Source organism: Triticum dicoccoides, chromosome 2B, assembly GCF_002162155.2.
Source record: "Triticum dicoccoides isolate Atlit2015 ecotype Zavitan chromosome 2B, WEW_v2.0, whole genome shotgun sequence".
Lineage (NCBI taxonomy): Eukaryota > Viridiplantae > Streptophyta > Magnoliopsida > Poales > Poaceae > Triticum > Triticum dicoccoides.
The window spans coordinates 7,572,644-7,585,621 of NC_041383.1; the positions used below are offsets into that span (position 1 = coordinate 7,572,644).

Sequence of the window (12,978 nt, forward strand, 5' to 3'; positions counted from 1 at the left end):
GGGATCCCATCGCCTCGGCAGGATACCTTTTGACGAGAAGGCCGCAAGCCGACACGCACACGCACACGCACGGCGGTGCGCGGCGCCGATTTGGAGGCCAAGCGTGCGCCTCCTGCTATCCTCTATCTACTATCCCTAGCCGCAGCAGGCCTCCTCCTACTCATCTATTTCTCTCTCTGCGCCGCTCTATCCAAAGGGTCGCTGTTGCTGGGTCGAGATGGATGTTGCCGCCGGCGACGGCGTGGCCAGCTTTTGGTCCAATAATTGAGAACCCCTATATTTTCACAAGATTTTTTACTACTACTAGTAGTACATCTGTCTTCACTGGAATAACAAGTTTAACGAATCTATCAACGACGGAAATGTGCAGCAACTTTCCGGCTGTGTAAAGGAGGAGGAGGAGGAGCATCATTCTAGCTGCTTTGTCCCCCAAAACCTCACATAACAACACGCCTCATCACTGCCCCAGCTCCCAAAGTATACACCATTTGTAAATTCACACACATAAAAAAGAGGATCACCAGCCTATACTTCATGTTCCATCCATCATCCCCATCATAGTGTTTGCTTGCTTACTTGCTTGCCACTAAGAAAAACATGGGATATATAATCTTATTCTGAACGAGGAATATTAATCTATGCGCTGTTGCAGGTACGGGAGGCTGTTCCGGACGCACATCTTGGGCTGCCCGACGGTGGTGTCCATGGACCCCGAGCTCAACCGCCGCATGCTGCTGCAGGGCGAGGCCGGCGGCCTGGTCCCGGGCTACCCGCAGTCCATGCTCGACATCCTCGGCCGCAACAACATCGCCGCCGTGCACGGCCCGCTGCACCGCCACATGCACGGCGCCATGCTCGGCCTCGTCGGCCCCGTCGCGCTCCGGCAAAGCCTCCTCCCCAAGATCGACGCCTTCATGCGCTCACATACCTCCGGCTGGGCAGGCAGCGTCGTCGACGTCCAGGCCAAGACCAAGGAGGTATACCACACAGGCCACCTGTACATCTAGAGACAGTTTTTTCGCAAAATAAAAGAAGTTGACACAGTTGGGTGGAATATCGGAGTACGTTAATGCCTCCCCCACAGATTAGTTCACTCACTACTCTGCTCTGAAAATATTTTGCATCCCTTCATGCTACTGAGAAATTTTTGTTCAAATATGTTTCGCTTGGTTGACGCCAGATGTATCAGTGATAAAAATAGCCTTGTTTTAGTGACAGCTTCACTCCACACTTTCCAAAGTGGTTGTTGCAGAGTTTCATAGTAGACTAGTATCTACTTGTGCCCCAGAACAGAGTATCAGATTTCAGGACATCATCATTACCCGGTTGCCGCTTTTGTGGTGGTTGCAGAGTTTCTTAGAAGCATCTCTTCTCCTTGCAGCAGCAGATCACAGAATCTTAAGTCCTCGTATCATATCTAACTGACTTTCCCTTTCCCTTTTAGATGGCCTTGCTATCTACACTCAGGCAGATCGCCGGCATCACGGCCGGCCCACTCTCCGACGCCCTCAAGGCAGAGCTGTATACCCTTGTGCTCGGCACCATCTCCTTGCCCATCAACCTCCCAGGGACCAGCTACTACCAAGGCTTTCAGGCAAGGAAGAAGCTCGTGTCCATTCTAGAGCAGATGATCACGGAACGGCGATCCTCTGGTGATGCTCATGATGACATGTTGGATGTTCTCTTGAGAAGCGGCGATGACGGGACCAGGGATAAGATTAGCGACGAGCAGATCATTGACTTGCTCATCGCCCTCATCTACTCCGGATACGAAACCATGTCGACCACTTCGATGATGGCCGTCAAGTACCTATCGGAACATCCGCTGGCCCTCGAAGAACTTAGGGTATGTACATATACTTTGCAAATCAATTTTGGTTCCATGGCATATATCACGTGCTTCTAGAGTTTATTGATGGTCTTGTCACTTTTGAATGCAGAGAGAGCATCTTGATATCAGGAAGGGAAAATCGCCGGACGAAGCCATCAACTACGATGATTTCAAGTCCATGGCCTTCACTCGAGCTGTAAGTAGGAGAAAAGACACAAAAGATGGAGTCAGAGCAGTAGTATAACATGAGTATGATCATGATGTACTCATGGACACCTCTATGCAGGTCATTTTTGAGACGCTAAGATTAGCCACTGTTGTTAATGGACTGCTGAGGAAAACTACAAAGGATGTAGAAATGAATGGTGAGTTATGGTTGGAAATTACTCTGCCACTAAAGCATTTTCTAGGAAAAAGAATAATTCAGTTCTAATGTGGTGTACTATCGATTTTTTCCAGGGTATGTCATTCCAAAAGGCTGGAGAATCTATGTTTACACAAGGGAGATAAACTATGATCCGTTCATGTATCCTGACCCGATGACCTTCAATCCGTGGAGATGGCTGGTAAGTAGAAGAGCGGAAAATATTAATTACCATCAAAACACCAGTACAACAACATATCACCACACCAGAGGAAGTTCTAACCTTTTCTTTGCCTACTAAAAATGTTCAGGAGAAGAACATGGAATTGCACCCGCACTTCATGTTGTTCGGAGGGGGCGGCCGGATGTGCCCCGGGAAGGAGGTGGGAACTGTGGAGATCACGACTTTCCTCCCCTATTTCGTGACCCGATATAGGTATGTTCAACCTCTCATTAATCCACGTCGATCCGATTGCTAAGGGCAGCTCCAGCGTTATTTTTTACTAACAGATGCTTGCATTCTGTTTGATGTTGCAGATGGGAGGAAGAAGGCAAGAACACAATCTTGAAATTTCCCCGGGTGGAAGCTCCCAACGGGCTGCATATCCGAGTTCAAGATTACTGAACTCTTGCAACAAACATTTTGCAGAGTTTAGATAGATATGCCAAAGACAAAGACGATGAGGGCGCGATTCTGCGCTGATGAATAGATTAGATTAGAAATTTGATGCCTGTAAAAATATAGGAACATAGGGATAGTATAGATGTTATAGGTTCACTAGGTAGCTGAGGTAGAAGGCAAAAAGATGCTCCTGTGTTCTTTTGTTCTACCAATTCTGAAATCGACAAAGGCGTATGATGTGAATAGCTTCAGCTCTCTGTTTCTTTTTGAACCATGCAGAAGAGCTGCATGTCAAATGATAGATAGAGAAAAATATAATTGTCCGAAGAATAGGAGTGTAAACAAGAAATATGCACTAAAATGAAGGAAGTAGAGTCTCAGATACAGTTTTTGAATGAGTTTGGTGCTGGAGAGTACCGGGCTGCATTACGGCCATCAGGGAGGTGTTGTCGTTGTGTGGAGGGAGTTGTTGCTCTGCTCTGTTGGCGTAGTCATGGTGACTAACAGAGAGCATGCTTTCTCTTACCATACAATCACTACAACGGAGGACCGTGCGTAGGCGAACATATTACATAATAAAATTGTATGGTACATGATTACACCCAGGAACATTATGAAGGTGCCGGTAAGATCAATCTCATCGACGAGTAAGGTAGCGGAAGTAGTTTATTCTGTCGGTGAAGCGCGACAATTCCCATGGGTAGGTTTATACCCCCTAGCCACGAGAATTTCTTCGAGACGATCCGCCGGTCAAGAGTTGAAGTAAACGACCCCTTCGAAACATTCACGCGTTCCGAAGTAATAACCCGACAACGCTTCCACATCCAGGAACAAGAGTTCAGAGAAAACTATAGAGAGAATCCTAGCAGCATTCCCATCTAATTAGGAGTCCCAACTATTAGACCAATTAGTCTGGGACTAGAACATAGGTAGTATGTGTCCTTTTTGGAGTTGATGTGTTTTTTGGGTCTCTCCCCCCCCCCCCCCCCACACACACACACCGGAATGCCTCCAGCCGAACCAAGGGGGAAAGTGATTGCCCCTCCCCATGTCTATTTGGCCTTCGCCTTCCGTCCTAAGATGGCGCCCCTTTGGGCCTCTTTGGGCCCACATGGGGCTGGCCCCCATGGCCAATCCTAGAGGGTTTATGAGCTCAAATATTTTATTCCAGAGTTTTTCGCAAGTTTTTTCTAGAACTTTTTGGAACCTCCCACTCATCTCTTGCCTTACTTTCTCCTCCATTAGTGCTCTATGATGTTTCAGCATTTTGCGTCCGCACCACTCCAACAGAGACATACCCCCACCCCCCAAGGAGGGAACTTCAGAAGCACATCTTTGTCTTCATCGTCTTCACTAGCGGTTAACTCACTCCTTTAGTTTCGATGAAAGCTACTACCATGTGTTTACTCTTACGTGCTTGTTGTTCTTGTTATATCGTTTGTCCATCTAGTTGCATATCTAAACAACTTATTTTATTCTTGAACCTAAAATTTGCAACAAAAAAACTTCATTTTTTGTTAGTCGCCTCATCGTCCCCCTCTAGTCGATCATATTGATCCTTTCCGCTAACAATATGCATGCACTTCTCTCTTTGATGGTCGCGTTGAGGATGGTGCGTCCTCTTTTGGCGATTGGAGGGAGTACATCAATGTGTGACTATGGGTCGTCAGATACAGAGGATTAAGGCTTTGTTGGTGTTTTTTTAGAAAAATGCAAGCGCCATGAGCTGAACCTGGTGAGCTGGGGATATCCATGTCATCCTAACTATCCAACGGTTTGTAGCTGTTGTTGGTGTTGACGATACAACATTAGACAAATGTGGACTGCCAGATTTACACAATTGAAGGGTTGATTTATTGGATCAAACCCAAATCACGCGTTTCATATTAAATTAATAATGGAGATGCAGATAACAATTTGCATGGGATTCTCTTCTTGATTGCACAAAATGGATGCTAATTACCAATCCGCGTGTGATTCATTCCTTAATGGCCGAGTACTATTACCATTGTGCATGCGATTCTCAAATTAACGGCCGCTAAGGATTGCACGCCCTCTTTTGGTGATTAGAGAGAGTACCTTATTGTATGAATATGGGTCGTCAGATGAAGAGAATTAACGGTGAGAATTAGGCGTTGTCGCTGTTCACACTACAACATAGACAAATCTGAACCATGGTGAGAATTAACGGTGAGAATTAGGCCGCTAAGGATTGCACGCCCTCTTTTGGTGATTAGTGCAGGCAGTAAGGAGGAGAAGAAGATGTCGCTCCTCCTGGTGTTGATCGGCGTTGTGGTTGTTGCGAGCAGCTTGCTGCTTTGGTGGAACGAGGTAAGGTACGGCAGGAGAGGGAATGGGTGCCTGCCGCCGGGGACAATGGGGTGGCCGCTGTTCGGCGAGAAAGTTAGGGTTTGTGCCTCTCGCCGGCGCCGGCGCAGGTCCGCCTCGTCTCCGGTGGCCCTAGGGCCATGGAGGCGCGGTGGATCCTGATAAGGGCCGGCGGGAGGGCTCCGTTTTTAGTCGTTCTTTTCAATCTTGTTAGGGTTTGTGTCCTACTCAGGAAGGCGAGACGGCGGCGGCTCCCTGAAGATGGAATAAAGGTCTCCCCGCCTAGCCCCCGTTCCGGCGGTGCGTCTAGGGAATAGGTGCCTGCCGCCGGGAACAATGGGGTGGCCGCTGTTCGGCGAGACCACCGGGTTCCTCAAGCAGGGCCCGAGCTTCATGAAGGAGAGGAGGCTCAGGTACGTCCATCAACTTGCCGCTTTCTCGGATGGTTGATATTGATGATGCATTTTCTTTCTCAGAGTAGTACGTAGCTACTAATGTCCGGACGGACATGTCTCTTCACCGGGATTTCAGGTATCCCGATGAAGAGACAAACTTTTTTCTTAGCTTGCTATTTCTTTCGTCTCAAAAAGCTAATTTTACATTTGTCTAGATACGAATGGATGTATTTAGACATGTTTTAGTGCTAGATTCATTCGTATCTAAATAAATATAAGACACATTTTTTGAGACGAAGGTAATATTAAGAAACGAAAGAATATAATACTCTATATCATATATGTCTTTTTTGAAAGTACTACGAGGAATTAATCCGTGCGCTGCTGCAGATACGGGAGGGTTTTTCGGACGCACGTCGTATGGTGCCCCACGGTGGTGTGCATGGACCCCGAGCTCAACCGCCGCATGCTGCTCCAGGGCGAGTCCAGCGGCCTGGTTCCGGGCTATCCGCAATCCATGCTCGACATTCTCGGCCCCAACAACATCGGTGCCTTGCATGGCCCACTGCACCGGTTCATCCGCGGCGCCATGCTCGGCCTCGTGCACCCCACCGCGCTCCGCACCAGCCTCCTCCCCAAGATGGATGCCTTCATGCCACTAGTAGAAAAACACCTAATAGTCCCAGTTCGTGAGGGCCTTTAGTCCCGGTTCATGAACCGGGACTAATGGGTCGTTACTAATACCTTCACCCATTAATCCCGGTTCAAATAAGAACCGGGACTAATGTGCCTCCACGTGGCTCTGTGCGCCCAGCCCAGTCAGGGGGCCTTTGGTCACGGTTGGTGGAACCAACCGGGACCAAAAGTCCATGTTTTTTTTGGAAAGTGGCTGCTTTAGGGGTTTTGAGGGTTATTTTTAGGTTGTTATATTAGCTAGCTAATAGAGAGAAGTGTCCTCTCTTATATCTTCGTCCTTGGTTTACCAACGCTGCTGCTATATATGTTCATTTTACCCGCTGATATAATAACTCATGCATGCTCGCATACATCAGCATATATAATAACAAGTACTCGTCCTATACTAATCATCACTAGTAGAAAAATGGTCAAATGTGAAGCACATTAGTGCCGGTTTGTAAAAAAACCGGCACTAATATGATCAATAGTGCCGGTTCGTGGCTGCGATCAATAGTACCGGTTCTTGTTGAGCCTTTAGTACCGGTTCGTGCCACGAACCGGTACTAAAGGGGTAGTGGCAGGCTGGCGTCAGGCCGGGTCCCCACGAGCCCCTTTAGTACCGGTTTGTGTTACCAACCGGTACTAAAGGTCTAACCTATAGTACCGGTTCGTGCCACGAACCGGTACTAAAGGGGACAAGCCTTTAGTACTGGTTCGTGCCACGAACCGGTATTAAAGGGGCCAAATTTCAAACTCTACCGCCACCCCTCCCCTGTGTATCGTCATTTCAGTTTTGAAAAAATCAAAAGAAAATGATAAAAACTTCAAAAAATAAAATCCTTCGAGAGGTAGTTATATTACTATATCTACTAGTTAGGAAAATTTGAAAACTTAAATTTGGACATGTTTTGCAAAAAGTGTAGGGAAAATGTAAAACGGCTATAACTTTTGCATACGATGTCAGAAAAAAACGTATAATATATCAAAAAATTCAGCACGAAAATACATGAAGGCGCTCTCCATGGAGTATGAGAAAATACATATTTGTCCAAAGAATTGCCTTCTGTTTAGGCATGAGTATGCGGATGACAACTACTGTAGGAAGTGCGGTTCCTCTCGGTATATTGAGGTGGTCGATAAGCATGGTCAGAAGCAGCAGCTAAAAATCCCTGTGAAGGTTCTTCGGTATCTTGATTTTATAAAAAGATTGCAGCGCCTTTTCATCACCGAGGAGTCTGCCAAAATGATGAAGTGGCACAAGGAAGGGAAAATGTACAATCCAAAAAAAATTGTACATACATCAGAAGGTGAAGCATGGAAGTCATTCGATATAAAGTACCTGGAGGAAGCAGCCGAGGCTGGAAATGTCAGAATTGCTATAATAGGTGATGGGTTCAATCCATATGGTATGTCGTCTAATCCATACAGCTGCTGGCCCGTATTTTTTATTCCGCTCAATCTCCCTCCCGGTGCCATAATGCAACGCAAGACCATGTTCCTATCGTTTATAATTCCGGGGCCTGAATATCCGGGGAAGAATTTGAGTGTGTTTATGCAGCCGTTGGTGGATGATTTGCACCATTCTTGGTACTTCCCGAGGTTGACATACGACCGGCATCTGCAGAAAAATTTGTTGATGAAAGTTTGGCTACAGTATTGCATGCATGACTTTCCCGGCTATGCCATGTTCTGCGGATGGTGTACAAGTGGAAAGATGCCTTGCCTAGTGTGCATGCAGGCCTTGATTTTCATTTTGCTGAAGAAGGGTGGCAAGTATGTTGCTTTTGGCCTGCATCGATAGTTCCTCCCTCCAGACCATCCTGATAGGGAAGACAAGAAGAACTTCACAAAAGGCAAAGTTGTCCATGAAGTAAACGAGATTCCAACGTTTTCTGGTGCAGATGTGTTTGCTCAGCTGAAAGCTCTTAAGCCTGCCGGTGAAGGGAAAGCCAAAGGCAAAGGCAAAGGCAAAGCTCGAGAGGTAGTTATATTACTATATCTACTAGTTAGGAAAATTTGAAAACTTAAATTTGGACATGTTTTGCAAAAAGTGTAGGGAAAATGTAAAACGGCTATAACTTTTGCATACGATGTCAGAAAAAACGTATAATATATCAAAAAATTCAGCAGAAAATCCGCATCCGATGGAGACAGCCTATGGCATGTTTGGATTTTTTTAGAATCCTCAAATTCGAAAAGGAAAAAAAGATATGGTCAAATTTCAGTTTTTTTAAAAAAAATTGGTTAAATTTGGTCAAACTACTTATTCAAGAAGTATTAATGTTACTACATAATTATTCAAGAATATTAGTGTTACTAAATAATTGTTTCAATTTTTTGAATTTTGGTCAAACTATGGTCACACTATGGTCAAACTTATTCAAGAAATATTAGAGTTACTAAATAATTACTGTTTTTTTAGAATAATAGTTTCAAACTCAAACGGTGAAATGTGTGACTTCATGGTCAAGCTAAACTCCTAAGGGTTAATAGGATTGACATCTTACTATTGTCAGGAAAACAACAAGTGCATACTCGGAAACGAAGGAGAATAGAACCCGAAAGTTAAGCATGAGAGGGATGGGTGACCAGTCGGGAAGTTAGATGATTTGGAATGAGTGATCCACACTTAAGCAGTTAAAAGAGGTGATTAGAGACTAAATCATCAAATAATTCAGAAAAATTAAAAATAAAAAAAATCAAATTTTTTTCCAAAATTTTTAGAAAAAAAATAAAAAAAACCTTTAGTACCGGTTGGTAACACCAACCGGTACTAAAGGTCCCCCATACTAGGGCGCGAGCTCACACCATGTGGTGGCACTTTAGCGCCGGTTCGTGCTGAAGGGGGGGGGGGCTTTAGTGCCCACACTTTAGTGCCGGTTCCATAACCGACACTAAAGGCCCTTACAAACCGGTTTTAAAGCTCCGTTTTCTACTAGTGCATGCATCATCATACAACTTCTACTCGTTATTAATAATAAGTCATACGATCATCATCCTCATAGTCATCGAACCCAACCCTACATAATTGTTCTTAACACATGATCATCAGTATCAGGTAGGACCTAAACACCCTTAAGGTAAAATATCATAAAACAATATAGACCCTGACTCTCCATTATGAAGAATGGCGATCATCCTGTCTCCAATTTTTGCCCTTCGCTGAATGTTGCTTCCAAGAAGCTCCTTACGACTGTCCATACATTTTTTCCATTCTTTGATGGTCATGTCTCCACTTCTTTTAGAAACCCGGTATGGACAGTTGAGATTCGTAGGACGACCTAGTTGTATGTTCAAAACATGAAGGCTACCGTGTGTATACATCAGATGAGGCACACAATCATTCGGGATTATCTATTGAAAAATATAGTAATAACTTCGTAGTTAGCAATGATATGATGTACTAGTTTTACAAGTGTGCAAAAAGATGCACGGATGTTGTAATAGTAAAAAATCTTACCAGGATATCTCCATGGTAGTTACCGTAGTTCAACACGTGCACTAGTGGCACGTATTGACCATAATGTTGAGGAGTTCGATTGTAGACATTGTAATTCTCAGGATCAGTACAAAATGCGACCAGATGATTTTTCTCTTGATAAGTTAGTTCGGAGCCTTCGGTGTAGTAGGTTCTGTCTACCATCTTCCGCACATTCTTTGAAGAATGAAAATAAGCTGTCAATGGAGAATAAGTTGTCAACTATTTTGAAATAAACAATATAAATTACTTAATAACTATGTTAAGCTCACATGGGGGAACAATTGGAAGTGTATCCACAAGGACAAAAATCGTAGGTCTCTCTTGCTCGATTGTAGGATCACCAAGATCCATGGTAACAAGCATACCCTCATCAAAACCATACATCTTGTAAAGTGCTTTCCAATTTTTGCAACCAAAATGGGTTACACTCTGAGCATTGTACAACTTTACTTGAAAATCCACACCATGATGGGTACTTAGGATAATTTGTTTGGTTTCGAAACTTTCATGGTCTTCAAAACCCATCCTCTCCAAGACATAGCGTCTTGCAAAGCATGGGCTAAGCTAGTCGAATTGGAAAAGATGAAAAATATTGTCATGATTAAAATAGTTGAAGTCATGAGTAATTACGAAAAAAACTATTATCGTCGGTTGTGTACCGTATGAACATCGAAGGTCTCCTCGAGCTTAATGCTGAAGCGACGATCTTCGTCCAGCATAATGAACCTGTCGCAGATACCTCGGTCGTCGTGGCACCAGTCGCACTCCCCCGGGCAGTTTTCGTCGTCCGATGAGTACGATATTTCCGGCCTACGTTCATAATTCAAATATTAAACTAGATCATTATTATTAATCACGGGTTGACTATCGATGATCGATGTACGTAGCTCCTCCTTTCATTCCCGAATCCATTATTATATCAAATTGTCTAGCACACGGGAATGAAGGAGAACTTATCCAATATGAGCATTCAATAAGCAAAACCAAATCATAAAATAAGCAAAACCAAATCATAAAATAAGCAAAACCAAATCATAAAATAAATTATAGTATTCAAATTAGCATGCATTCAATAATTATAAGCAAAAGTACATCATCTCTTGGTGTACGTACATCGTCGAATATTATCACTAATACAACTAGAACCGTAGCGCCCGACGGGTATCGACGCGGGCGGTGGACACCCAAAGATAAGGAACCATCACAGGATCATAGCTCCAGTGAGATCGCTGAAGAACCTGCCAGGTATTGTCGAATCTGCCCTCCAATGCAACCATGTAGCGACGGACGTGCTCGTCCTCCTCGCTGACACGGTGACGTACCACCTCCGCGGTGTCCGGATGCCTCACCACCGTCACTGGCCCACGCGACCGCCACCAAACAAGGATCGGGTCAACAACGGGCTGCCTCCTCACCAACCTACGTCCCTCGGAAGGTAGCACCTCCCAATACCAGCCCGGCGGAGCCCAGTCCCGAACATGGCCCTGATCAAGCAGGCCTCCACCGCCGAGTCGACGACGACGAGGATGCGGGATAGGCATCGCCGACGTCGATGCGGTAACTACTTCTATATATAGTTAAATAAAAGTAGTTTTTATTAATTAAATCAACTATCTAGTTCAACTACTAAGCACTTACTATAAATAAATAAGTAGTACTTACTAAAAACAAACTATTTCTATATATAGTAAAATAAATTAATTTATTAAATAAACTAGCTAGACAAAAAAAATTGTTTAGTAAAATAAATTAATTACTACACATCTAATCTAACAAAAAAATATAATCTAACAAAAAAATCTATGAACTACATATCAAAATTACTACACATCTAATCTAACAAAAAAATCTAATTAAGCTAACAAAAAAATCTAACATAATATAAACAAATTAATTACTACACATCTAATCTAACAAAAAAATCTAATCTAACAAAAAAAATCAATGAACTACATATCTAAATTACTACACATCTAACCTAACAAAAAAATCTAATTAAATCTAACAAAAAAGTGACGGTGGCTGGTGTACGGCCGGCGAAGGCGACAGCGAGGTGCTCACGTACGGCCGGCGCCGGCGACGGTGAGGTGCGGAGCGGGGCGGCGACGTCGATCGGGGCGGCGCGGGCGGGCTGGGCGGGGCGCGCGGGCGGCGACGGCGCGCGGGCGGCGACGGCGTGGCGGGGCGGGGCGACGACGGCGTCGGGGCGGGACGGCGACGACGAGTTGGCGGCAGAGACGCGCGGCGATGGGAGTGGAGCAGGAGAGATCGAAGTCGCGCTAAGTGCTGTATATATAGCAAAAGCTTTGGTCTCGGTTCGTGGCAACAACCGGGACCAATGCCCCCTTTAGTCCCGGTTGGTGCCACCAACCGGGACCAAAGGCCTCTTTTCAGCAGCCCAAAGGGCGGGAAACGAATGCCTTTAGTCCCGGTTGGTGGCTCCAACCGGGACTAAAGGCCATGTGCTGCACGCGTCGCGGCACGAAAGTCTAGTCCCACCTCGCTAGCTGAGGGAGCTCGAGAGTGGTTTATAAGCCCCAGTCCCGCTGCCCTCTCGAGCTCCTCTCAAATGCAGGCTTACGGGCCTAAACGCACTATATGTGCTTGTGGGCCTATTGGGCCTATTGCGGGCCTGAATCCTGGCCCATTGTTGGTTTCTAGTCGTATTCAGGCCGTGGTAGCCCTTTAGGTGACACTTTTTTTATTTTATTTTGATTCTTCCTGCAGCTGTTTTTTTAGTCCCACCTCGCCAAGCGAGAGGCACTCGCAGCTGTTTATAAGCCCTGAGTGCAGAGACGATGACGAAGAGGCCTAGTGCTCCTGCACGTTGGTTAGCTTCAAGCCTTGAGGAATACGGTAGACTGCACAGAGCTATGTGCAGTGCAGTTGACACTATTTCGAAAGGCTTGAAGCAAATTAACAAGCATTGCGCCTCTTTTTTATTTTTAATGACTTACTACAACTCAGAAATAAAAAGAAAAAAATTAATATAGCTGAAAAGAAAAAAAAACTATATAGAGAACTACTCAGAAATGAAGTGAAGCAAAAAAATAGTTGTGATTAACTGTACTAAAAAAGGAGCATAGATGCTTATTTTTAATGACTTATTACAACTCAGAAATAAAAAGAAAAGAAAATAGTTGTGATTAACTTTACTAAAATATGAGCATAGATGCTTATTTTTAATGACTTATTACAATTCAAAAAGAAATAGAAGAAAAAATAGTTATGATTAACTTTACTAAAAAATGAGCATAGATGCTTATTTTTAATGACTTA

The 12,978-nt window shown here is 44.5% G+C and overlaps 1 protein-coding gene and 1 pseudogene across 1 annotated transcript; both read left to right on the forward strand.

Annotated features, from left to right (window-relative positions):
• Positions 1-503: 503 nt before the first annotated feature.
• LOC119361707 (cytochrome P450 85A1-like) lies at positions 504-3,060 on the forward strand. The gene is made up of 7 exons (XM_037626836.1): positions 504-977; positions 1,445-1,846; positions 1,941-2,027; positions 2,118-2,196; positions 2,291-2,397; positions 2,507-2,631; positions 2,733-3,060. Exons 1-7 carry the CDS (start codon positions 639-641, stop codon positions 2,818-2,820), a joined length of 1,227 nt encoding a protein of 408 aa, XP_037482733.1. The 5' UTR covers positions 504-638; the 3' UTR covers positions 2,821-3,060.
• A 2,019-nt stretch (positions 3,061-5,079) lies between these two features.
• LOC119361708 overlaps positions 5,080-12,978 on the forward strand; it is an 11,159-nt pseudogene continuing 3,260 nt past the window's right edge.